This window comes from Gallus gallus, chromosome 5 (genome assembly GCF_016699485.2).
Source record: "Gallus gallus isolate bGalGal1 chromosome 5, bGalGal1.mat.broiler.GRCg7b, whole genome shotgun sequence".
In the NCBI taxonomy this organism is placed as follows: domain Eukaryota; kingdom Metazoa; phylum Chordata; class Aves; order Galliformes; family Phasianidae; genus Gallus; species Gallus gallus.
The window spans coordinates 22,985,844-23,012,308 of NC_052536.1; the positions used below are offsets into that span (position 1 = coordinate 22,985,844).

The 26,465-nt window shown below is 48.5% G+C and overlaps 1 protein-coding gene across 14 annotated transcripts; it reads left to right on the top strand.

The window, feature by feature from the left end:
* Positions 1–342: 342 nt before the first annotated feature.
* On the top strand, positions 343–26,034 carry ARHGAP1 (Rho GTPase activating protein 1). Of its 14 annotated transcripts, none has more exons than XM_046942532.1 (16): positions 343–724; positions 2,416–2,541; positions 2,963–3,038; positions 4,500–4,683; positions 5,189–5,281; positions 10,475–10,504; positions 15,395–15,482; positions 15,699–15,830; positions 16,331–16,417; positions 17,021–17,119; positions 17,802–17,909; positions 19,065–19,141; positions 19,530–19,607; positions 20,149–20,277; positions 20,499–20,602; positions 21,548–26,034. In XM_046942532.1, exons 4-16 carry the CDS (start codon positions 4,545–4,547, stop codon positions 21,725–21,727), a joined length of 1,344 nt encoding a protein of 447 aa, XP_046798488.1. In that variant the 5' UTR covers positions 343–724; positions 2,416–2,541; positions 2,963–3,038; positions 4,500–4,544; the 3' UTR covers positions 21,728–26,034. The 14 variants fall into 14 exon arrangements, with proteins under 14 accessions (XP_046798488.1, XP_040557959.1, XP_046798486.1 ...); XM_040702025.2 differs by having other exon boundaries at positions 343–395; XM_046942530.1 differs by having other exon boundaries at positions 343–395; positions 2,985–3,038.
* Positions 26,035–26,465: the final 431 nt, after the last annotated feature.

The window sequence follows — 26,465 nt, forward strand, 5'->3', positions numbered from 1 at the left end:
ACGTCGGCCTCGGCGCCCTCCGGGCAGCAAGGCACGGCAGCGGCCGGCGTCGGGGAAGGCACCGGGCCGCGGCACCCGGCGCGGCGAGGCGCCCGGCCGCTCACCTCCGCCAGCCGCGGCCCTCGGCCGGCAGCGCTCGGCCCACGCACCCCGCGCCCCGCCAGCGCCGGCCCGGGCGGCAGCCCAGCAACGCGGCGCAGACAGGAGGCGCCAAGGGTGCGAGGCCGGGCCCCGGCCCTCCACGCCGCCGGAACGGTGCGAGGCGACGACGGGTGCGGCCGGACGGCGTCCCGCGAGGGGTGGGGCGGCGTTTCCCCGGCGACGGGCAGCGCTTCCGGCTGTAGGCGGATGCTGGAGGGGCCTGGCGGGTAGGCCGGGCCGGGAGGAGGCTGCAGGTACTGGCGGCGGGGAGGCGGGCGACGCGACCGGGCCCGGAGCGCCGAGCCTTGAGGCCGGGTGTCAGCGGGCCTGTCCTGTGCTGGGAGGCGGCGGGGCCGGGCCGGGCCGGGCTGGGCTCGGGCTGCTGGGGAGGGGGAGGTGCCAGAGGGCCGGGCGGGATGTGGCTCCGCTTGGGCGCCTGAAACGGGCTGCTTGCATGGCCATATGCCCGGGGAGAATCGGTCCCGGGGCTTTGTCTTGTGGAGCCCGGGAACGCCTGAGGTCTGCTGCTGAGCGACTCCTGCTTTGCACTGGGGAGAGGAGCCGTCCCGTGGGGCTGTACCTTGTAAGAGTCGTTACTTCTGATGTTTTCATTACTGGGGCGCGTTACCGAACTGTGTTTGCTGCGAAGGCTGTAGCGCGGTGCAGGAATTCGGTTGATGTGTACGGAAGAACAGAAGTTTCTGCAATTGAAGTGAAACCGGCGGGAACTGCAGGCGGCAGCGGGATGAGAAAAATAAGGGCAGCAGCAGAGCGGGGCTCCTTTTTGGTTGGGGCGTTGCTTTGTTAGGGGGTGTTGGGGAGGAGAAGCCGCCCACCGGGCTTCTGTGTGGTGTCAGTGCCGCTCAGGGGCAGGTTGTGGTGCGCAGGTGTACTTCGGAATTAATGTGCATCTGGAAAAAAAGCACGGAAAAAGGAAACCGTGGAGTCCGCTCTACAGCTTGAAAAGAAGTGATGGCACCGGAATTGCAACAGCAGCAAGTACATGTGCAGCAGCTACCAACGCTTCGTAGATATTGAGTGAATTCTGGCAGGATTTTGTGTAAGGAGTGTCCCGCTCAGAATCTGTGTGAAGGTTGTGTTGTGGAGGGCTGAGGTTTCCCTCCTGCAGAACGTGCTGTTCTGCACCACGTCTCTGCTAGCAAAAAAGACTTTTTTTGGCTGGAGAGCAAAGCACGTGGCTTAGCGAGCGCTGAGAGCAACCCGGAGAGGGGCAGAAAACACTTGGGAAGAATGGAAACAGTTGGCTCTTTAGAGAGGTGCTTCTGATGCCAAGTGTGATTCTTTTGCTTTGAAATGTTTAAGTAGGCTTTTGAGTTTTTAAATCCGGGAACGTAATTGTCCTTGCATTTTGATTGGCCGTGCAGGGTGTACGGTTTGCATCTTGTCATGCTATTTGTCTACCAAATGTGATGTTCTTTGTGTTATGTCTGGTGAAATGCTGTTCTCTGACAGCCGTTTCGCCCTTATACTGATGCAGGATGGACGTCCCAGTCAGTGGCACGTCCTCCTTATGGCTCATTTTGAGGAGATAGAGAAGATTGCGTGCAGCCACTGTCAGAAAATGAAGTGTGTAGACTTGTGAGGATTTTAGCATAAGGGCTGTCCTGGTTTCTGTTCCACGTTTCGTTTCTTAGCTCCCAGCTCTTGCCTCTGGGTCTCCTTCTCAGTGCCCACTGGTTCCTGGACATGTAGAGCATTATGTTTCTCTGAATTGCTCTGATGTGAGAGACTGCGTGCTTCTGTCTTTTGCACCGGTGGGAAAGGGCAGGGGAAATTCTGCAGAAAGTCCTCTGAAGGTCTCTGGGACCTACAGTCTGCTTCACAAGCAGAACCTGAAATCTAGGAGGCCTTCTCTGGGTTCTCCTGCCATTAACTGCCATGAGGCACTAACACAGAGTTGAGGAACAGAGCTGCCTGCCCGCTAGTGAACAGTGCAAGGAGATACGTGGGGAGCCTGCTCTGACTTCCAAGGGAGAAGGCAGGTTTGGGCACGAGTGTACCCACTGGTCTCTGCCCAGTGTGGAAGTGTAGATATCCTGCTAGTGACCTCCTCCTTCCTCGTGGTGCCACGCTAGCATTAATTCTAGGAGTATGCCAAAGGGGAAGTCTGCCAGTGCTGTCAAATAACCAACACTTATGGCCCTGGTGATGTGCTGCCAGTTGTCTCTGAAGCCAAGTTGTGGTCCTTGTAGTGAGAAGTAGGGAAACTTGGTGTCTCGCCGGCCCTGTGGCAGTACTATCACTCTTCTGTAGGAAGGTTTGGATTTGGTCCTTGAGTGCATCAGGACTGCTCAGGGGACAGACACTGTTGTACAGGGCATCCTCAAGAGCTTGGTGTAGAAGGCATCTCCCTGGGTCAGCGGATGGCAGCAGCTGAAGGTAGGTAGAGCCTCTGCCCACCTGAGTGAGGAGTGCTTGGAAGCTGCGTATGCGTGCCCTGCTCAGGGCTGGTCGGTGGGGCTGCTGAGCTGCAGTGGGAATGCTTTCAGCTCCCTGAGTCATAGGAATCTGTGCCTGGCGTTACCATAGAAATCAGAGCAGTTGCTAGGGGTGGGGAGTTGCTTGTCATTTGGCCCTGTTGCTGCGTGGTTCTGGCATGAGCTCATGGTTCAGAAGAACCTGATTTCTTGCTCTCTGTTCCTCTGAGAGTAGAGAGGTCAGGCAGCTCTCAGTCCTTGCGGGAGGGCAGGGAATGGCTTTGCTCGGGCCTCTGCTTGGCTGAAGTGGTCAGACCTTGCGTGTTTGCCATACAGCCTTGATCATCCACTGCCCAGATGCGTCTTGCTCTTTCATATTTCAGGAATCTAATTTCATTTGCTTAGCAAGGCCCCTTGCCCTCTGGGATCCTGAGAGGAGTGAAAACTGGTTGTAAACCGGTGAGTAAGAGATAAGGGAGAACAGGAGGGAAGCTTTTGGAGTAACCTAGGGGGAGGGGACAAATGGTAACTATTTCATTTCCTTTTCTCTCAAAATACACCAAGTTTGTTCTTGAGTGTTGCCCTGAACATGGCTGTGATGCCTTCCAGTGCTTGGTCTCTTGTAGGTCTTGTCCTCAGGTCTTGATCATTTTCTTTGGATAGATACACGCAGTCAAGCTGTAGGGATGGAAGATGTGATATATTGTTGCCCCCTCCATTTAGTTAAAGGAAATAGCTTTACTGTGATTATCTTCTTTCCACACAAAGGCAGCATGCCTCCTCAGATCATCTTTTAGCTCTTTGCTCCCCTCATAAGGCAAACCAAGCACAAGCCTGTCAGAGCAGCAGTGTTACAGGGAATCTTGCTGATGCAAGGTGTCATTTTGTGTTCCTACAGTTCCTCTTGGCTTGCTGCCTGTTGGCCGTTGAATTACTGTCCATGTGGTGATGCTGACTTAGGTCTGTTTGAGTAGTCCAGGTCAGCATATCTGTCCTGTCCTGAGTTCCCTTGCTTATTTCCAGCAGGCTGACATTAGTGCATGACAGTTGTTTCCTGGGGGTCTTCCCTGAGGATCAGTGCCCTTAGGAGGTGCCCTGTGTTGTGCTACCTCACTTTTGGGTTTGACACACTGCTGCTCCAAGTGAGGGCAAGAAATATTTGCGAGAGCAAACACAGTTGTTTGTTTCTTGGACCCACTTAACTCCTTGTTATCCTTAGTAGTATGGCATGTTTGGTGAAAAATACTCATTCTAGCAATAGGGCTTTAAATTGAAGCAATGATTTCCGTACTTTTGCAATTGTTCAGCAGAAGTATTTGCTGGGTGATGCTGAAAGGAGAATAGGGTGTTATGTGTATTGTTCTCTCTGTCTTACTAGCTTACGGAATCCTGCTTTAAGAAGATCCGAGCTATTTGCTTCTATGTGCAGATCCCAGCACACTGAAGCACCCGCTCTGGTGTTGTGAGAGCTCTGACTCTCCCTTAGGGAGAAGGGGGGTGATTCTTGGGAAAGCTTACAGCGCTGGGCCAGCTATGGAAACAGCTGGGCTTTGTGCCAGCTCATCAGAGGGAGGGGAGCTCTTAGCTGCAGTGAGTGTATTGGGCAGGGGCTGGCATAGCCTGTCGCCTTCCTCAGCATCTTGCTGCTGCTCTGGTTTCAGGAGAGAAACTAATTTGGACACAGCTGTGGTCAAACGGCCTCACTGAGAGGGTTGGTGTAAGCTCCTGATGTGCTTTTGATAGCAACTGACACAAAAGAATGTGACCTGTGTCAGCGCTCCTGGCCTGGAGGAGGAAGAGGGGGAGGGGAACGTGGTCTCTGGATAGGTAAAGATAAAGCAGGCTTTGGGGAAAATCAGTGAGGAGAGTTTTTTGGGGATGGAAACCTGTGATCTCTGTCTCACCTAGCGATCTCTGCAGTCCTTGTTCTAGACGCTGCAAAATAAACTGCAGTATTTGGAGACTATGGCTACAGACCCACTCTCAGAGCTTCAGGATGACCTAAACCTGGATGATACCAACCAGTCCCTCAGCCAGCTCAAACTGGCCTCCATAGATGATAAGAACTGGCTGGCAGATGAAGACCCTGCTTTTCCCAAATCAGGTCAGTATCCTTCTTGTTTGGGGTCTGGGTTAAGGCCAAAAAAGAATTGTTTCTCCTTCAACATTGTGGTCATATCTACATATGTAGAAAGTTCCAGCTTCTCCTGAAAGCTTTATAGGTGTATTGCTGTTGCACCACACCCAAGTGGATTAGCTCTTCCCCTGAACAATGCTAAAAGTTCAAGGCTATGTGATGTAAATATGCTGTTCTCAGTTGTGGCACTGACTGTATTTTAGTGGTCGCAGCATAGATACGCTGTAAACCCTGAAATATCCTCTCTTATGGTCTCTTGCAGGATAGTTTGATCTTCTGGGTGGAAGGGTCTTGAACTTCCATGTGGGAGATAGGTCTGGAGAACTGGGCTCTAAAAGCCCAGTGTATGAATCCATTCAATTACTGTGCAGTGAACTGTTGCCCAAGGAGGTCAGGGAAACTAGCTCAAGGACACATAGAACAGACATGCAGATCCATTCTTTTAAGTGGTTATTCCATACGTTTTTTGCAGAGGACTCCAAAGGCTCCCCTGAGGCTGTCACTCACCTGCGATGGGATGATCCTTACTATGATATCGCCAGGCACCACATTGTGGAAGTAGCAGGTAATGGCCTTTTCTCTCTGTTTTCTCCTTTGATATCTTTGCAGCTGGGCCGAGGAAGGCTCTTTTCTGATATAGTAGTGGAAGCATCTGCCACAGCCATGTGGCAATGACAGCTGGCATCATAAAGAAAAGGAGCATCAAACTTCTTGGCTGTTTGCAATAAGTTTTAATTTTCCATTGACCTTGGTTAAACGTGCATTCTTCCTTGAGTCTTGTTGTCTTGATTACATTATTAGTAGGACTTGGTTGCTTTTGCTGAATTGTTTTAGGTGTGGCCTTAAGCACAGGATGTGAATTTGATGTGATAATGTGACAGAAATTACCTAGTTATGCAGCACAGTTGTGAGCTTCCTCAGCTGACTGAGTAGGTCTGGAAGCTCTATTGTACCTGAATGGCCAGGGCTTGCCATCCTGTCCATACATGGCATATTTTAGAGAGCTGAAAAATGGGGAAGAGGCCCAAGGCCTACTGCAGGTGAGGAGGTGATCGCTCAGAGTCACAAGCATTCTGATTTCTTCTGTATGGTTGTCTTACCAGTATTATTTTAATTGCACTAACCCTCGATAATTTCCTACTGGGACCTCCATAAGAAAGACAGGTGGAGATAATTTTCGGTTTACTATGGTAAGTCTGAGAGAGGGGTCATTCTAGTTTGTCTTGCGTTCCTTGTTTAAGAAAAAAAGCGTCTTCAACCTTTTGGGACTTGACACACTTCTTACCAGACCGACTGCAGCCACCTCATCCCCTTTCTTTTGCTATTTCTCTGTACCTTGGTTCTTGCCCCACATATGAATTTGCGGAGAAGCAGAGGCACAAGCTGGAGTCCTCCTGATCATGGGTTGTTCTGCAGAAGGGCTTGATCAGAGGGGAAATGTTTGTGGGCAGCTTATCTTGGAACGTGTTGTCCTGATATCCGTCTTTCTTGGGCTGTCATTAGAATGAGGTTTCTTTCTGTTGTCCTCTCCTGTTACAAAGGATAATGGCAAACTTAAAACCTCACCTTCTTTGTCTCCCTCTTTGTTGCTGAATGACAGGCATTTAGCGTTGGAGCCATTGTGTCTTCCAGTTTTTCTACAAATGCTTTGATTTGCAGATATGTTAGTAACCCTTTCCGTGGGCTGGGGTTTCAGGACAGGAGTTAATATGAATCTGCACTAGTCCTCCTGCTGCTGAAATTGGGAAGGAACAGATGTGTGGACACCTGCCATTTCACTGCTAATGGCTGGAACATAATGTAAATGATAGAGGAAACTGCTTCTAAACTCTGGGAGCTAGCGAGTTAAATAGTACTGTTGTTCACCCCAGACAAAACCCAAGAGCTTAGCAGAGTGCTTAGATCACAGACGTTGATAAGACTGGAATGTCATCAGCTCTGAGAAGGATACACTTTGTGGGCTGCCCCCGGATAGGAGCACCAGTCTTCCTGTGGGAATTCTGTTCTAAGGTAACAACAGAGTGGTTGTTTTACAAGTGCTCGGAGTGGAGTGTCGCTGCAAGGGAGATGCTTCTCAGTGGCTGTTGGAAAGCAGCCATTTGTCACAGATGTGTAGCGCAGCGCAGGAAGAATTTCCTCACTTCCTGGAAGGGCTTCAGGGAGCTATGATGGCTGCCTGGGAGGTGTGCTTGCATTCTGAAGGAGCCCTCTTCTCCACCATGGTTTGAATTTGAGTTTCTAGTGAGTTCTCTGGCTTTGTGTCTCTGTATAGCGCAGAAGCATCTCAAAGAGCCATCAGCTGTTGGCTGTTAGGGGCCACTTTTCACCAGAGCTGGTTTACCTGAAAATGTATGATAGTTTTCCCCACAAAATGTGGTGCAGTGCCTTACTTAAGTAAAGAAACGCAGCTCTGGGTAGGGGATTTGCTGGCACCCGGTTTGTGAGACACACTGCTGTCTCATCTCCGGGAAGTGGAAACTATGAAGTGGATCAAAGGGTCTGGAATTGTAATCTGGGTTCTGAGGTGAAGCGGTTTGTTCAGTTTTCTTGGTCAATAATTAATGACATTAACAGTTGAGGGAATCAGGCAGTGTGATGTTCTTTGGGCTGTCACTGGAAGTGAGCAGCCTGGGAAAATCTAGAAAAATCCGTTCGGAAGTAGCCTGAGGAGTCAAAAGTCTCACCGGAGGATTGGAATGGAACTGTTTGGATCTGGCTGTACCGACGAGTTGTGCTCGTCAGCACATTTAGCTGCAGTGAACATTTGCCACGCTAAGCCTGAAACAAAGTGGCTCCACCCCATCTCTCTTGTAAATATTGGCAAACGGCAGCAGATGAAGGGTAGTTTTATCCATTCTGCTGTTCGATTAGCTTTCTCTTCTGTGTCCTTCCCCGTTTTACACTGTAGAGCAGAAAATATATAGCTAATTCTGTTGGTGCTTTCCCTGAAATGTATTTTGGGTGCTGATGCTATTTTGAGAGGAGCAGAAGGCTGGTTCCCATCCTCAGGCTGAGATCCCAGGGTTATCCTGTGTGGTCAGAGCAGTAATTGCTTATTGCAGGATGATGCACAATGTTCGTAAACAGTACAAAAATACTGTTTCAAACCCACTCATTTTCGAGCTGACTTTAATTTATGACTCAGTAGAAGTCATGCTGCATTTGAATATCGTAACTATTTGGCCTTAAGGGGAAGAAAATGATTCAAAAACATTTTGCAGAGTTTGCCAGAAAAATGTGATGTTTTTTTTTTTTTTCTGTGCTTCAAAATAGTGCAGCAGTTCCATGGAAGTTCCCCTTGTGCTCTGTGCTCCTGTCTCTTCTTGGGGGCTGGGATCTTCCTTGGAAGAGGCTGTTTGTTGCCCTGGAAGTTGCTGGCAGAGCATTGCTATCCCTAGCGGGTGGTGTGTCACAGGAAGACAGAGCAAAAGGCTTGCAGACCATGGTTCCAAGGGCACAGTTACGAATCTATGAATATTTTAGTTTTGGGAAAGCTTCTGTTGCTTCTGGGGTTAGTGCTTTTCTGAAGGAAAGAGCTGATACTCTTTGCCTGTCCCTTCAGCCTTCAGGTGTCTGTTTCTGGAGCATCTTAGGGAGGCCAGTGGAAAGGACTGCTTACGGTTGTGCTCTTGCTGATTTTGAGTTGCCCTTTTTGTGAGCAGATAAGTTTGTCTTTGCATGTGGCTGAAAGGTGGAGTAGAGCTGGCTCGGTTTCACTGCACAAACCACTTCTGCAAAGTGTGGTTTTTTTCCTTCCATCGCACAGCGTTTGGAGGAAGCACGGGCTTCTGGTTGAAGGCTGCTCATGAGCTATCCCAAACTTCTGTTGAGAGTTTTTGTTTCCTAATGCACATTCTTCTATGGCAGAGGTTCTGCTTCCAGCTTAAGACTGAGGCAAACTACTGCGATGTAACCTTGGCCTTGAATTTCAGCAGAGGCTGAATTGCAGGAATATGGCAGATAGGAACGCCTTCAGACTGTTATTAACTACTTGAAACCTGGGATGTGTGGGAAGAGCAGGACTCTTGATTGTTCTCTTCTAACACATTCCTTCCTTGTTCTTCTGCCCAGTCAGAAGTACTGGTCTGCCACCTTTGCAGTCAATGGGCAAACCTGTATGAGGTGCATCAAGATTCCCATTTTTTTCCACAAAAACTGTTTTCTTTCTTTTGCAAAAGGAAGACTGGAGCTTAACATGGAGTTGGCAGATGAATTTTCTCCTGCTCTGGAGCCGGAGATGATGGAGGAGTTGTCAGGAGACCGGCCATTGCTATCAGCTGCATAGTCTCTACCCAATGACCTCAAGGCCTTATGGAAGCTTAGAGCATATGTTTGCTAGGCTTGTGGGAAATCTGTTTCCTCACACTATTAAATTGATAGCCATAGGACTGTCCTTGCAGAGAAGGCCTGATGCTAGTGTGTAGTAAGACCTGCTATAGAGGTGGGGAAGTGAGATGGAGGGCAGGGAGTGTACCTTCGTGAATGTTATGAGACTGCAGAGAATGTCTTTCTTGGTGCATGATACCAAACCTACCAGAAAAGCATTGTGGCTGGCTGTTGGCTGCAGGTACCCAAGTTGTAACTACTGCTGGTCATTTGCTGTTGGTGACTGACCTGAGGAGATAAAATCTAAACTTGGGGCACAGTAGCTACTGTTGCACTAAGCAGGCAAAGGCAGAAGTTGCAGACAAAGCTGATGTGAGAAGTCTGTTGCAGCGTGCTTTTGGCGGCCAGTGTACTCAGCAAAGGGCTCTAACAACAAGGACCTTTTCCCTTCCAATATGGTGCATTCTTGTTGGCTCCATTAGCACAGGACACTTGCAGTTTGCTGTATTTGGTTGTAGCTTATGGCTTTAACTTTTTAAAGGGTATCTGTATGATACAAAACGGTGTGTTGCTCCTGTAGAATTGGGCCCATCCAAAGAAAGCCTAGTTTCTACCCCATGTTTTGAGATGTGAGATCATGGGAGCAGAGTTTCTAAGAGCATCTTAAGTTTCTAAGGTTTCTAAGGGAGATCAATGGAACAGGGAGTTTCTCTTTTGGGCTCTGCTCAGCTCAGCCTTCTACGTCAATAGTTCCATTTGGATCTGTAGAGTGGTGATGGAAGAGGTCTGGGGATGGCAATAAACACTTTCATAGCCTTCTCCCTTTCCAGAGAAACCACTTTTTCACCTCTAATTGGCAATTTCCTTTCTTCTTTTTTTTTTTTTTTAAATTCAGAATCTAATTAAAAGATTTGTTTTGAAAGCTGTGTTGCAGATCTAAATTGTCCTCATATTCCTATTAGTTTGGGCTTCTTTCCAAACAGGCTGTTGGGTGTGTTATTTGTATATACAGCATGACACCATCCTCTGTACACTTCTGTTGTTCTTTGAAGGACCCTGAGTGACCGAATTAGTTGCCTTAAACCCTTTTAAAAGTAGCAGTACAGCAGTTGCCATTTGGTTGGTGAAGGGAGCGTAACTGTAGCTTACGAGAGCCAGAAACTGGACCAAGATTACACTGAATTTGTTGCAATTTGAAGAGACCCAGCTGTCATGGATGACAGTAACCACCTCTACTTCATAGTTACGGTTGCTCTGGAGAGGAGAGGAGCTTGTGGGAAAGGGAAAGAGGAAGGGGTTTAACTGCTGTAAGACAGCAAGTAAATGCATCCCAGTGGCAATTTCACTAGACACTGAGACTTCATACTCAAGATTACTTTCTGGGAAAGAGTGCAAAACTTGGCTTGCTATAACTTTGTTTCTGTTCCTCCAGACCAGGGTGCACTTGATGGGGCCCAACCAGGTAGGTAGATTTTTTGTGATACTGTAGATCATGGTATTCCTTTAGCATGACTGTGGCCTATAGCTGGGTTATCTCAAGGGAGCCCAAACTTTGCTCAGCCTCGGGCCATGCTGGCAACTTTTCAGGAGTCCAAAGGCTGCACCAAATTGTGGTTTGAGCACTGCGCCTCTGCCTCAGGCACAGCGGAATCATCTGAGCCGACTTTGGCCTGTGGGCTTTCCCTGTGGTGCTTTGGGGCTCTCCAGTTTCTGTGTAAATTCTGTTCCTCTTCTGGTGGTGGCCTGCTGGACTGGTTCAGTTTGAACACTTACCCTGTTGTCATGTGTGCTCTCAAAGTTCATCCTAGGATTGCTTCCTCTCCCTTTATTAGACCAGCTGCTGCATTCACTTATTATGCAGCTGGCACTACAATTGGATTCTCCAGATGAAAGCTGTTATCAATTTCTTCTGCATTTGGCTGCAGAGATGTTGTGTTTTGGTAACTTGTGCCTCATTCTAGCCTGAAGCTGTGCTAAACTACTCTGTGCTTGCTGAGCGTTTGTTCATATTCTGGACTTCAATCCCAAGCCTGAAGAATTTGGCTGCTGGTGCTTTCACACTGCTCAGCGCAGATGGAATTCTCTTCTGGTGTGAAATTCTTTCTGCTGTTTCTGAACAACAGGCCAGAACTTTTGTACAGTCCATGGAAATGCTGATCCTCATCACCTCATTATATGGATTCTTCTTCCCTGCCTGCTGTGTTCTGATGGAGACATCCTCCCATTTTGCATTCTCTAATCTGATGCTCTAGGGTTTTTTTATTTTGTTTTGTATCAGTTAAGTCACTTGGTCAGGCTTTATAATTCTGGCAATTATGTATTATATTCCCTTAAATATCAGGAATGTGTAGGTGGAAGATGCTGTGTATTAAAATACTGCCACTTTGGGCTTCTTACTTTGTTTTCTTGAGAAGCTAAATCCACTTTGGAATTCAACAGATATCGTTGGTACATTTTTGATACTTAAACGCTGCTCAGCTGTGTTCAGCAGGAAGCTGAAATTACATTGGAGAAGGTGTTATTTTCTGTTGTTTTTTTCTTTAAGTTGGCAGTGGCTCTGAAGCATCCTAAGCTGTGTGAAACTTGCAGCAGTGTTCCAGATTTCTGCAGTGAGGTCCCTTCCTCATCCCCAAAGTGCCCGCTTTGTTGTTTTTCCAATAACGGTAGCTTCGGTGTCAGATTTGATCTGTCTGTGTTCTCTCAGTATTGAAATACCAGTTTGTTCTCATTTGAATCTTCTGTCGAAGTGGATCCTTGGCTGAGAGTACCTGGTGAATGAACTGGGTCCCCAGACTGCAGTTGTATTGCTGGCTGAGTGAGCTGATAACATCAGATCATGGCAGAAAGGCTGACTGCTAATTTTCAGGAGAAGCACTTAGAAGTACAAAGCAAGATTTGCAAGTCAAGTGTGTATTTTCCATTTTGGCTGTACAGATATGTTCAGTACAGAGTTCTGTCTCATGACAATGCTGCTACGTTAATATGAATTTCTCCTGATATGTTTGCACTGATACAGGTTGCCATCTGAAACATTAGTTTTGGTATTTAGTCTTCATTCCTTCTAGAAGTGTGGTCCTGCTCTGATGGTTTGGCTCTGTGAGCACCAATGTGTGTAACTGCTGCTTTTTTGGTTAGTTGTTAACTATTGCTGAGAAGCTGAGTAATTACTTCATGATCTACAACTGTGCACAATAGAAACCGTAGCTACTTGCAATTGCAAAGAAGGGGTAAAAAAAAAAAAAGTAAATTTGTAAGATTAATATTGCAAACGGATGAGCAAATAGTGTAAGGGATGGAGCCTCTGGGGAAGGTCAGATGCAGTAAGGATTTGTTCAGCCTGAGGCCACCTGGAGGCAGTTTCTTCTGGCAATCAAGAATGCATGGAGCGGGCCTTACATTCTTGCTTATGAATTGCAACACTGATTGTTTATCTTCAGTACTCAGGAGCTCAACTTCGATATAGGTGAAGAAGTCAGACTGGTCAGATTTATGCCAGGAGAAAACAGGATTGTCATTCAGTTGTTTTAAGTGTTTCTATGTTGACAAGCTGAGCTCAGTGTGACGAAACTGGAGTGAAACCCGGAACTCAGTGATAGGTGTGGAGTGCTCATGCAAAAATTCAGTTACATTTGGAAGGCAAAAAGGGTCGCTGCTTTGTCAGTGGTCCGAATGACTGTAGGTAATCTCTTAGTGTACCTGGCCCTGGAAATTGTCCACTAGAAACGTGCCATCTCTCTAGACTGTCGTTTTTTTTCTTTTATTATCAATCCCAGACCTTTTCACCAAGGCTATTAAAACAGTGAGATTCTAGGCATTGCATAGTCCCCACCATAAGTGTTATGTCATTCTAGAGGAAGATGCTTAAGCTGTTTGGTTCCTGACTTGTGATTTCTCCAGGCTGGAAGTCAGCGCCCAGGAGGCTGAACTGTGTGGCCTCCTGCAGCATCACATGAAGGTGGTGCTGTGCTGCAGTTCTTCAAAACCAAAGCCTTCCTTGATCAAGCCTGCAGTCTTCTTTTCAGGCCCTCAAACCATCCCCTTCAGTATGAATCACAGCCTCAGTTAACTGAAGATGGCATCTGTTCTGACTTTAGCACAGACCTACAATCTGCACAGATCTGTCACCTGTTTTCTTTCATTGCTATAAAACTCACCAGGTTCTCAGATGCTACCATCTTCTTGGTGCTCTATGTGGGCAGGATCCTTTGTCTTCTAGACAAAGCCATACAAGCAGAAGAGCCAAAATGTGTGTTATCTTCCATTCCGGTACTTCTTAGCCTTCATCTTTGTTTTATAGAGAGCTTATGTGCATTTGATCCAGCCCTAAAGCTCATAGCAAGCTACCAATAAACTCTGGGCCAGGCAGAGAGTGGGCTACCGTGGGATATGCAATGCGATGTTGGTCTTGTGGCCTGGCTGTGGCTGTATCTGGTTGTTCCAGATGATCCTTGCATTACTCTCTCCTAGTCCTGCTTTCTGGGTCATGTGTCCTCCCTAACTGCCCCTTACCTGCGCATGTGTATGTCAATGTGGTGGCCTATGCCAGCCCTTTCCTGGTCTGTACCTGGTGCTGCCTCAGGCGTCCCTAACCTTTGTAGAGGCTCTGGCTTGTGTGCATCAATAAATTGTCTTGTGTTGTCTGGTGAGTGACTTGGAAATGAAACTTGAAAAATGGAGATGAACGGGAAGAGAGAGAATCTGTTCTTCTGGCCTGGATGGAGGTAAAAGACAGGGCTAATGGCTTCTTAGTGTCATAGCCTGTGTATGTGAATTCTCTGACTGCTATTTGAAGCAGAGAGTGGTCATCTCTTACTAACAGGTAGTATTCCTGGAAGCCTCGGGTTTGTTCTGCGGTTAATGTGAGATCTCAGTTGTTGCATGGCAAGTCTGGCTGGACAATAGTTGGGTGCTGGAGCCCATGCAAGGGTAAAAAAAACAGCTGCATGCTCTGAATGCCATAAAGCCAGCATGGGGAAAAGGATATCTTTCAAGAGGAATGATGTACTGCAGGGTTGTCCTGCGTAAGTAGAGATCCTTGCTGCTTTTCTGTGTTGTGGTTTGAATGGGATGGTTGTGCCATGGGAAAGGGAGTGGGTGTTCTTGAACATAACCTCAGTAACCTCTTTCACTGCTCTCTTCTCCTGATTGACAATAAAACGTAGCCGGGTGAGTAGCCAGAAAGATGGGAATACTTGAACTCTTCACACTAAAGGAACAATGTCGCCTCCACTGCTGCTAAAAAAGCAGGTCATCTCTGTGGAAGCAAGTTGGATGGTGTGCCCATTTAGGAGAGAACCAGACTTTCCACTAGACTGTATATCCAGACCTGGTTCTTAATTATCTACATCTCTCAGTTCCCCTAACACATCTGCTAAGCTCATCCATGCCCACCTGCTTGGGTTTTGTTCGTGGAGATGGAGAGCTCTGCAGGTAGAAGTATGCTGATGTATGAAAACATATTTGGAAGAAAATATGCATTTGGAAGAAAATATGCCTCTGAAGCCTCGACAGGTGGCTGGGAATGTCCCTCCTAAGATAAAGTTGATACGTGGGATTTTTTGGCTCTAATGTGATAGGGATTGTTTTCTGATAGGTTTTTGATATAGAACGCTCAGTTATACCACACTTTGCAGCTCTTTGGGATCCATTGTGGCTGGAAAAATGTAGGAAGCAGTGAACAATAGTTTGTTCTGCAGCACCTCCCCCTGAGCCCCGCCCAGAGAATCCAGCAGCCCTAACCTGATCCATCTGTAGAAGAGGCTTGTGATGATGCTTACTTTTTCCTGGGATGTGTCTGGGGCTGCCTGTTTCTGGGAATTTCTTGGTTTCCAGGGTATGGAGTGGCTTCGTTCTGTATGCAGAATGAAGCTTTAGGTGAAGCAAGAAATACACACACCAAACCATAAACAGTTAGTCTGGGACTGCATGCAGAAGAGTTGTAGTGGTTATTGCCTCTGTGAGGGGCAGTTTTCCTGTGCCTCCCTATGCATGCATGTGACAGGAGCAGGGCCCTAGGAGCAGTGTTGCAGCATTAATGCTCTGAGTACTGCGGGCCTCCATTTGTATATGCCATGAAGCATCCTGGCTTCTAGTCCTTGCTCTTCCTTTAGGGCTGAAGCATGGACTGTTCTTTATTCACATTGCCGGTTTGCCAGGCCCTTGGCACTCAGGTTTCTACTTTCATCCTAGGCCCATGACAACTCCACTGAAAATCAGGTTCATCTTTGCTGTCAGCTTTGGCATTTTGGACTTCTACCTTGTTACAGTGGTGTCCCATGTTCCATTTCCCGTTTGCTGTCAAGCCCACAACGTAGTTCTGAAACTCTTGTAATCTCTGATGTTTAATCTGCAGGTGATGACAAATATGGAAGGAAAGTCATTTTGTTCAGTGCCTGTCGGATGCCCCCAAGTCATCAGCTCGACCATGTGAAACTGCTGGGGTGAGTAGTGTCTTCAGAGGCCGCTGTTAATGTAAAGTCCAGGTACTGGATTCCTGAGGCCAGGTCTGTATGGAGTATCATCTTTATCTGGACACGTCCTTGCAAAGAACTTACCTCTGTTGCTGAGGATACAGTCCTCTGTTATGGAGCTCTAAAAGGAGGAGGAGCCCCTTTGTGGCAGAGTATGAAGTGAGTTCATGAGCTGTCTGTTTTCAGGTACCTGAAATTCACACTGGACCAGTATGTGGAAAGTGATTACACACTGGTATATCTACACCATGGCCTGACTAGTGAGAACAAGCCATCCCTGAGCTGGCTGCGGGATGCCTACAGGGAATTTGATCGCAAGTGAGTAGGGGGCAGCAGGGAAAGCTGCAGCATGCTGCTCTGTAGTCTCATACAGAAGATCTTTCCCCTTTTTCCCAGGTAGCTTGGTGACCATATCTTACTAATGCCTGTTCCTACTGCTTGTGGAGGTGGGTTTTGGAATTGTGGGATGCACAGCTCCTTCTGAAATTACACTTTTTAGGATAACAGGCAAGGAACAGAACCAGGAACCAGTGCGAGTGTGTCAGCTCTGTGGTATAACTGTTATTTCCTGGTGAGGCTGGTCACTGCTCCTGGGCAAATCTTGGAATAATTGGAATAATCTTGGAATAGAGTGTGCCCTTAGGCTGCTGGGCATCCTGACATGAGTATGAAGCATGGAAAAGCAGAGCCCACGTGTGACTGGGGAGTGGTGAGGCAGAATGCAAAAGGAACAGAGCATCTAGAATGTCTTAATCTTGTGAAAAGGTTGGTCCCCCATTTTAAAGCACAGTTCATCCTCACTTAGCTTCTCTTGGCAGATACAAGAAGAACATCAAAGCCTTGTATATTGTGCATCCAACCATGTTCATCAAGACCCTTCTGATTCTGTTCAAGCCTCTGATCAGGTAGGAAGCACTATGGGAGGCTCACCCGACCCTCACATTGCTGGGGAATAATGGAGCATTCTTGGGGAAGCACAAGATATGCACAGGCTATCAAGCCTGCCCTGTAACCTCACACCCTGTGCTGTCCCCTCTTGTTTCTGAGCTCAAAAATATTCAGACACAAGAAATACAAAGTATGATTTGCAGGTCTGTGCTGCTCCCTTGCTATCCAGCCAATTAGAAATAATGTGTTATAGATTCTGCTAAGAATAAAAAGGGAAGTGAGAGCATCAGTACAAATTCTGTTAGCTCACTGTGTTGATGCTGAAATTCTAACTCCATAAAAGAATAGAAAAGTAGTTATTTCCAGCTGCTGCTGAGGAGGCAGCTCAGGGAGTCTGCCTCTGTTAGGGCTTCTAATGTGACCTGGAAAGTTCGTATCTCCAAGTAAAATACCTGAGTTAGAGAGCTGTGTGGGCAACATCTCTGCTACTCAGGCATGCCTACCCCTTTGCCTCATCAATGCTTCTTTCAGACCCCTGCTCTCCTTGCCTATAAGAAATCTGCTTTTCAGATACTGGATTTCTTGATTCCTCACATACCTACTTGTCTCTTGTTTTTCAGCTTTAAGTTTGGACGAAAGATTTTTTATGTGAACTTCCTTAGTGAGCTGGAGGAGTATGTAAAGCTGGAACAGTTGGGGATTCCGAGTCAAGTGCTGAAGTAAGAGTGCTGCTTATCTTCCATTTGTTTAGGGTTCTAAGAGGGGATTTTACTGGACAAAAGGCAAAGGGAGGAAGGGATTGTTCCACCCAGGCAGTGGTTTTAGAAGGAGCAGTACAAATTGCTATAAAGACTGTTGTTTCTCTCTGCTGTTTTTCCTGCGTGTCTTTGATCCCAGCGCCCAATTCTGCCCTTGAAGTAAAAATACTTCTCCATAGGAGCACCCATCATGCCTCTCCCACTCAACCCCCCGGGGCTCTCTGCAAGTTACTGAAGTTAACATTGACCTGGACCACGTGGCATGTATCTGTTGTCAGGCACCTGCTCTGCTCATTTGGCACAGTTCAGCTTCCTGAAGTCACCACAATCTTGGTCCCTCACTCACCTGTGTAGCTGTCTCATCACAAACAGTGCTGCCCTAGCCTCCTACTTGTGCTGTGGTCTTCAGCTGCTCCAGCTCTTGATTCTACATACATCTTCCTTTCCCCCTGCTTTTTTTTCTGGCAGCCATATATTTGTTCCTGTTGCTCCAGACCTGCCTGTCCTGTATTTGCATAAGTGAAATCAACCGTGCTAGGCTGGAGATGTTACCAATGTGTTAGCAGTGGGTCACGCGCAGTGCTGAGTTTGTGCTCTTTCTGAGAGGTAGAGTGGCTTTTTACTAGCCTGTGTTTTGCCACAGGTATGATGAATATCTCAGATCCCTCCAGAAACCTTTGCAAGTGCCCCAGAAGCCAACACCCCCACGCCCACCACTGCCAAACCAGCAGTTTGGAGTCTCGCTCCAACAGTGAGTATCTCTGAATTTTGTTGCCCTTGCCCTGATCGGTCTGTTTTGTGGTCACTGTATTTATAGCTGAACAGCTGCAGAAATGGCTGTAAAATTTCTTGCAGTTTGCACTTGCTACAAAAATATTATCATCCTTCTGAGGAACTCTATCTGCATCCAGATTCTGATTGACTCAGTTCAGTTCCACCCTCTTCATTCCATGGCTAGAACCTAGATCCTATCTAAATTAGAATGAGATTGTTTCTGTAGTTAGGGCTTGTTAAGGGAGGAGCAAAATAACAACCACGAGGACAGCTTTATGCCATTAAAAGCTTTGTCTAAACAAAGGAAGTCTGTTAGAGTCTGACTGAGGTGTCTTTAGGGCTGTGCTATTTTTACTGAGTAGTGCTGCAGATCTGTTTTAGCTTTTTGCCGTATCCTTTGTAGTCACCCTTGTACTGATTTCCAGCCCCCATTCCTGCACAGTGACGCAGGCAAACACAGGCGCTGGCAGGGGATAGTGATACTTCAACTAAGTGTTGAAGGTATTTTTAACTTTGACTGTGATTTTGCAGCAGGAAAATGAGGAGGAGCCGGGATTGTGTGGCCAGACAGATCCTCTGAAGCAATCTAGAAACACATTCCCCAGCTTCAACACCACACTTCATAGCGTCACCCCTGTGGTGCTGTGTGCCTGAGCCTGTTAGTGGGCTGAGGGGTGAACAGCTGCATACCACAAAGTTGTACACGGGGTGTCTAATGTGAGAGTGGCAGTGGATGCCTCAGCATCACTGGGCGTTCCCTGATAACCACCATGTTGGCGTTTTTTCCCTTACAGAAATGGAGTAGATAAAATTATCCTTTGTATCATTCTGTCATGTGCCAGCTTTGTAACTAGCAGCCTTACCTTCTGGGAACCCCACTGTCCTGGTGTCTACGTGTGGTGATTTTTATGGAGGACAAAGAAATATTCCTGTGGTGTGGTAATGAGCCCAGACTCGCTCCAGTGAATGACTTCTCATGACGGGAGAAATGGGTGAATCAGGGAGACAGGGTTAGCAAGATAAAATGTGATCCCAGCCAAAGTTAGTACACGTTTAGGCACCGTCGGGTCTCGGGGGCTGTGTGCAGGGCAGGGAGGACCAGTCATCTGTAAGCTTTTGTCTCTTCCCACAGCCTGCGGGAGAAGAGCCCTGATCAGTCTCCTGTTCCCCTGGTGGTCAGAGAGACCATTGCTCATTTGCAGGAGCATGGTAAGTGTTTGGGGAAGCTGGAGCCCTTCTTAATTCCACGCTGTTGGCCTCTCCTCCACCCTGTTCTAATCCACAGTGTGTTCAGACACAGCAAAGCAGCAATCTGGGATAAAGTGTAAAGGCCTGACCCAGGTGGGTTAGCCTTGAAGAGATCGTACAGTTTCATGGTTGGGAGATGTTTTTCTTTCAGTTGCCCATCCTGTCACTTGTATAAGAGTAGGAAATCCTTTGCCTGCTGCTGAAGGCAAGAAGAATTGCAGTTCTGTAACTGGAACTTGTTGATAACTGTCTGAACGCCCCACAGCATGGATTTATGACTGTTAATACTAGCATTCCTAGAGACTCCCACGTAACCGATCTTCCTTCTCCATCTGCTTTCACCTTACAGCTCTCACAACAGAAGGGATTTTCCGGAGATCAGCGAACACACAGGTTGTCAAGGAGGTCCAGCAAAAATACAACATGGGTGAGTGCTCCAGCTCAGCAGAGCCCCTCTCGTTCTCTGACTCCTGCTAGAGCTGTGTTGGAGCTAGGCCAGCAGGCCTCCTCAACTTCTCTGACAGGCCTCTTGGTGAAGCCATGTCAGGATATGACTCGAGTTGCAAGGGAGAAGCATCTGACACTGTTCAGTACTTCTGATTTATGGAAAGCATAATCCTTCACACTCATGTTTCCTACGCCACCCTTTTCCTGTCTCTCAGGATTATTTCCCTGTTTCTCAGGATAGGATATACTGTGTTTGTCTGGTTATGCCGAAGGGACTGAAGGTGGCTGGTCATCTCTTTCGTATTTTCTGAAGATTTAGTGCTGGGTTCAGCAGTGCATTGCATATGCTTTGGGGACACATTTTTCCACTCCATTGGAAGATGCAGTGTTTCAATACCCTCTTGATGTTCTTTAAATTACGGCTTCCCTAGTTCCAGGCTCCAACCTTCACATCACATTCTGTGTCTGGAGGAGATCCTATTTTGGCCAGTGAGAGTTGAGTCTTTGCATTACTTTCTCAGGTGTGCCGGTAGATTTCCAACAGTATGAAGATGTCCACCTCCCTGCTGTGATTCTCAAGACCTTCTTGAGAGAGCTGCCTGAGCCCCTCCTCACTTTTGGCCTCTACAGCCATATTGTCAGCTTCCAGAGTGAGTTGTAACAAGAGTGTGCTCTTCCCTGAACGTTGCAATGGCCAAGGGCAAAGATATCTTCCACACCACCGTCAGCTGTGGAAGGGACAGTCCTGCATGGGATACCCTATGATTGCAAACTGGGCTTTTGTTGGGGTGTGTGCTGAGGTATTCATCTTTTCCATGGAGAGATGAGAATTTCTTACAGACTTACTTGCCCCATCTCCCTTGCTTTTTAGGTGTGGAAGAAGTGAATCGTGTGGATGTCGTTCGCAAAACACTCCAGAATTTGCCAGAAGAAAACTACCATGTGCTCCGTTTACTGACAGCCTTTCTGGTGCAGGTGAGCTGCTCCAAAGCTTGGAAGTTGTCTTTTAGTTCAGTTGCCAGTGCCTTGCATCAGCTTCTTGACTGCCTGCTCCCCTCCTTTCCTTTGAGAAGAAATGAATCTTAGGCTAAGAAATTGCCTCTTTACCTTATGTTCCTCTAATATGGAGTCTCATGACTGGGAGGCGCAGGCAGACATTAAGCCAATGTGGTCTGTACCAGGGAGGCTGAAAGCATGGAGGTACAACTGCAAAATACCCAAGCAGAAGATTGGACTAGAAGAATGGTCACAGATCCACCCTGCTTTCTGCTGCCAGGGAAGCTGCTGCAAGGTTATTTTAGCCAGAGGGAAGATCATTTTACTTAGTGATAATCTGTAGAGATACTGGCTGACAGTGCTCTTGGTCCTATTACACTGTGGCCTGGTTGCTGAGCTATAGTGGGATGTGGGAAATGGCAAAATGTTGCTTCTTGCTTCCTGAATGCTGCAAGTTGTGTGTGTTTCCCCTAGCCATCTTATGGAAGCTCAAGGCTCACTGCCAGCTGCCACCCTCCTTCCATCTGCTCTGGAGAGCCTGTCAGCTCTAGCTCTGGGAAGGGAAGAGGGCAGCTGCTGTGTTGTTCTGCAGCGTATCTAAAGGGAGGTGGGAGGCAAATGGATGAGGCCAGGCTCTTCTCAGTGGTGTGTAGCAATAGGACAAGGAGTAATGGCCTAAAATGTGAACATAGGAAGTTCTGTACTAATATGTGGAAGAACTTCTTTACAGTGAGGTTGAGCGAGTACTGGAGGAACAGGCTGCCCAGAGAGGCTGTGGATTCTACTTCTATGGAGACATTTGAGACCCATCTAGGTGCCTAACTGTGTGACCTATTGTAGAGTGCCTGCTTAGGGGGCTTGGACTCTGTGATCTCTCCTTCCAACCTCTGTGATTTCACAATGTTCTCTTTCCTTCCCCCATAGGTATCTGCTCACAGTGACAGAAACAAGATGACAAACACCAACCTGGCAGTTGTGTTTGGCCCAAATCTGCTGTGGGCCAAAGATGCAGCCATCACCCTAAAAGCCATCAACCCCATCAATACCTTTACCAAGTTCCTGCTGGACCACCAGAAGGAGCTCTTTGAGGATGTGGAGGCCTGATTCCCGGCCAGCCCACACCAGCACACTGTGCCCACCTTCCCACCTTTCCCACCTTGTCTTGGGGCTGTGACCAAGCTGTCTCCAGTACAAAGGGACTGTTGATCTCCTGGGTGATGAGCAGAATGAGGGCTGTGGAGATGGTGGTGAAAGTGTAAGTAAGCAAGCAGGAGACCTGCTGCTCCAGATGGGGATGGGAGCTGGTCTCCCAGCTACTGTGTGGAGTCCTGCCCCACCTGCCAGTCTGTGCAGCTCCTCCAGGGCTCATCACCAGCCTGCTGCCCTATAAGATGACCAGCCATCCTTTCCTCCTTCCCTCACATATGGTTTTTCTGCCCTCCTGTCCCTTCCTCAGCAAAGATCTTTTTTGTTTGTTTGTTTAAACTCCCAACAGCCCCATCTCAACTCCCCTTGTTTCAGCTGGGCTATTAGGGCTCAGGCAAGTCTTGCTGGGTATGTGGCAGAAATGTTCTTGCTGTAGGTGCTGTTTTTCTGCACTGAACATGCATCCTGCCTTTCCCCAGAGGCACGTGAAACACTGAATGGAGCAGGCAGCCCTTGTGCTTCAGGTACTTGTCCTGCACTTGCAAACACCATTTTAGCCACAAGTTTTTGGCAGGCAAGTGAAGGATAGGTTCCACAGCACGTGGGCTTTATAGACCTGCCAGACTGCAACACACAGAAGCTCAATTTAGCCCAAGCCCCTCTGGGGTCACGCACTCCAGCTACTCTTCAGCTTTTGCTCGGGTGAGGTTTCTCCTGTAGTTACCCAACTCAGGTGTTTCTGTTCCTCCAGCAGTATTTCCAGCCTGGTTTGGAAGGTGTATGTCAGACCTGGCTATGCATGGGTTCTGGCTGGGGCCCTTTCACATTCGGGGGTCTGAATTGCAAGGAGAAAGTGCCCTGGTGGCACAGGACTGCTGGAACTATAAAGATCACTGCCTTTTCCTCTGGCAGCAACATGAGGCCTCTTCTACTCTTTCAGGCACATGCATCTGTGCTGACTGACACAGACTGCCTTGGTTGTTTCTTCTCTTCAGTTTGAGCAGAACTTTCTCTAGCACAATGTAACAGTGAGTGTGGCCTTAGGGGAAGGTCTAGGGACTGGGGCTAACCCTCACTCTGGAGTGTACCAGGCCTGGTTTACAAGTTTCTGCCCAGGTGCTGAGCACTCACGTGCCAAAGCTGTGAGGGAACAGCTATTCCTTGCAGAGGGCGTCGCCTTCTCTCCTCCTCAGTTCCTTTCCCTTCCATCCTCCCATGGAAGCCTCATCTGGTGTATCCTGTGTGCTCTGGGCGTGCCTGGAGAAATCGGATCGTCTACAAGGCAGGCTTAGGGCTGGATGTGCCTGATGCCTTCCCAAAGCAGTGCATCACTGTTGGTTTGGAGTTATAGTGTGCAGGTCACCTGAGCTAGAAAAGATCCCTCTCCTAAGCCTGGGCCTGATGGAGTGTTCATGGGAGCTTCTAGCCTTATTTCTCTGGTGTGTTATACCTTTATCTCTCGTGCCCTGCATGCCTTGGCCAGTCCTGCTTTGTGCTGTATTTGGCCACAGGGACAGATGTTTTGGACCAAACGGAACTTTTAAGAGCTACTGGATGCGAAATAGAATTTACTTTTTCGTAGCATTTTAGCCTGATCAAAAGTTGTTGCCCCAGTTGTAATCAAAATAAGGGACATCTGCTGCGGGGATGATGCAAGTTGCTATTCCTGCTGCACTGTGGAACAGGGATGGCTGTGAACACAGGAAGCCTGGCAGGGCAGTGCAGGTCTAGCAGCTGGCTTGGAGAAGGCACGCCAGCTTGTGGGTGGAAATAATGAGCAAGAAACTGAGCACTGCTAAGTTTGGAGCAAGAGATGTTCTAGGACAGGGCTGGGCCTGATCCTTTCTAGATATGAGGGGACTTATCCTGTGGAGGCTACAAGACTACTTATTTGCCCTCCTCTGAGAGTAGGAGTCATCCCTATTTGGCCAAGAGATACATACATACAGTTTTGGCCTAAACCATTCACAGCAGTAACCAAGTAATGTTTTGGAGGTAAAGATACTGGGCTCCTAATTCACCTTTGATCTCTGCTGGAGTAAGTGAGCAGGACTGATTTGCTGTGCAGTAGTCAGCTGCTGTGATGGATAGTGGGGAAAGAGGTGCATTTGCTGCAGTGTTTGCTTTAGGAGCTGAGGCTTCCTCATCATGTTGGGAGGAGGGAGAAGGCTGAAAGAACCCAGTGCTCAGCATCCAGTGCTTCATCCATGCAGATGCCCTGCTCCCCAGCTTCAGCGTGGGGAGAGACCGGTGCTCTGGCTCTGTCTGTAGCTGATGCTGGCCATGCTTGCCTCTCCCTAGAGGAAAGGCAGACCCAGCTAATTTCTCCAGGGAGAAATGAACTCAAGGCCAGGAACTTAAGATGTGATATGCTTGTGTGCTGGGCATGAGGCCTGAGCCCTGCACGCAGCTGCAGATCCCTTGGCAGGGAGGCTCTGGAGGAGCAAGAGCCATTCCCTGCCCAGTAGCCAGGAGCAGTGCTGGAAGCTTAGCTGTGCTCCGGGGGGAGAGCAGAGGTTGCTGCAAGTATCTCAGCTGAACAACAGCCAGCAGGGTGCCCAGGTGGCCAAGAAGGCCAATGGCATCCTGGCTCGTATCAGAAAAAGCGTTGTCAGCAGGAGCAGGGAAGTGATTGTCACCCTGTATTCAGCACTGGTGAGGCCGCACCTCGAGTACTGTGTCCAGTTTTGGGCCCCTCACTGCAAGAAAGACATAGAGGCCGTGGAGCGTGTCCAGAGGAGGGCAATGAAGCTGGTGGGGGGTATGGAGCACAGGCCTTACGAGGAGCATGTGAGGCAGTTGGGATTGTTCAGGCTCCCAGCCCAGGCTCCTCGGGAGAAGAGGAGGCTCAGAGGAGACTTCATCACTCTCTATAGCTACTTGAAGGGTGGTTGTGGTGAGCTGGGGGTCGGCCACTTGTTGTAACTAGTGATGAGAGGGTGGCCTCAACTTGCACCAGGGGAGATTCATGTTGGATGTTAGGAGATACTACTTTTCCAAAAGAGTGGTCAGGTGCTGAAATGGGCTGCCCAGGGAGGTGGTGGAGTCACTCACCCTGGAGGTGTTCAAGGAACACGTAGTTGTGTTGAGGGACATGCTCTAGTGAAAGCTATTGGTGATAGGCAGACGGTTGGACTGGATGATCTTGTAGGTCTTTTCCAACCTTGGTGATTCCATGATTCTATCTGTTCTGTGTGGAGTTTGTTTGGTGGGTGCTGTTTCTTTTTCTTTCTCCTTCTCCCTTTTTTTAGTGAATTCTCTAACGTTTCCTTTTTTAGCCAGATGGAGCCTGGTGCATCTCCTGCAGGCAGGGATAACAGCCCACTCCAGTTCAGTGCCTGCAGGGAGCAGATCTGGAGGGTGTTCAGGAAGCTGCTGCTGCTCATGGTGGGAAAGTGCTTGCAAATCCTGGAAGGGACCCAGTGTAAATATCCCCTTTGGTTTGCTGCTCCTCATGCTGGAGCTGCCGGGAGCCCTGGAGCAGGCACAGTAACCAGGGCTGCTTTTGCTTCTTCTGCTTTTTGCTCTCCTGAACGCCTTCTATTGAGATATCCCTCGTGTGACCTGAGCAAGGAACTGGGTCTGCCTGCAGCCTCTGCCAGTGGGTGGCCACGTGCATCTGCGTCTGCCGAGGTCTGGGGCTCCCATTCCTTGTACATCTAGGCAGCTTCTGCATAAGGATCCGGGCTGGCAGGGTGTGGGCCCCGCTGATCCTGGGGGGCAGGGTCTGGGTAGGGTGCTGATCTTTGGCGTTTTCCTCTTTTCTGTAGAGCTGCCCGAGGGTCTCCTCCCTGGTTTGCCTTTCAAGTTAGCGATCAGCCATTTCTCCTTGTGGAGGTGGAAAAACAGTTCCGCTCCAACACTCTGCTTTTTAGCACCTGGCTCATTCCCCTCTGCTAAGACCTGGCGCTGTCTTCATGGCCCCGTGTCGCTCTCTGGCCCAAGTTGTACAGCGACACCAGAGCTTTTGGGCGGTGCAGAGGGGGCTGGGGCTATCTGAATGCCTTGTGGCAATGTCTGCTAATCTGACAGAGAGCTAAGGGCCAGTTTGGTTCCGTTTCACACCCACGGGCCCCTGTGCAAAGTGTTTGGCATTGCTTTTGTTGCTGGTGTTCCCTGCCTTCTTTTCTGTTGACGTTGATCAGGTGCAGGGCTGGGGTTTTCACAGTGGTATTCGTTCACATTGTTTATTTCCTTCTAATCGGCACCAATCTTGTATTTCACAGTTTGCACTTTTTTGTATTTCAATAAAAATGGAAATGTAATCCCAGCTCCAGGTGTGTCTGTCCAGTGGGGCAGCTGTGGCACAACTACAAGAAACAGAGTAAGGTTGCTACGCTGCCAGCCACAGCACGCAGAGAGGAACGTGAGTATAAATGTGAGTATGAGATGCCTGCTGTGTGAGTAACTCTGCAAAGTACTGTCTGCGGAGGCATCGGGCTGGAAACAGATGGAGGAAAAGAATGAAGTATTGCGTGTTTGGCTCTTTCCTGACAGCAGTAGCCCGATCAGGGCTGGGCACCCACACTGCTGCCTCCCTGTCCTGATGAGCAGATGAGTCAGTCATGTATCTGCCCAGGGCTGCCAGGGAGTAGCCAAGCGGCAGCAACGCTTATCTCATCCCCATGGGCCAAGCGGGAGCCAACTGTTGGCTCCCTGTGAGGATGAGCTGGTTCTGCTTACCCGGCGGCCAAGC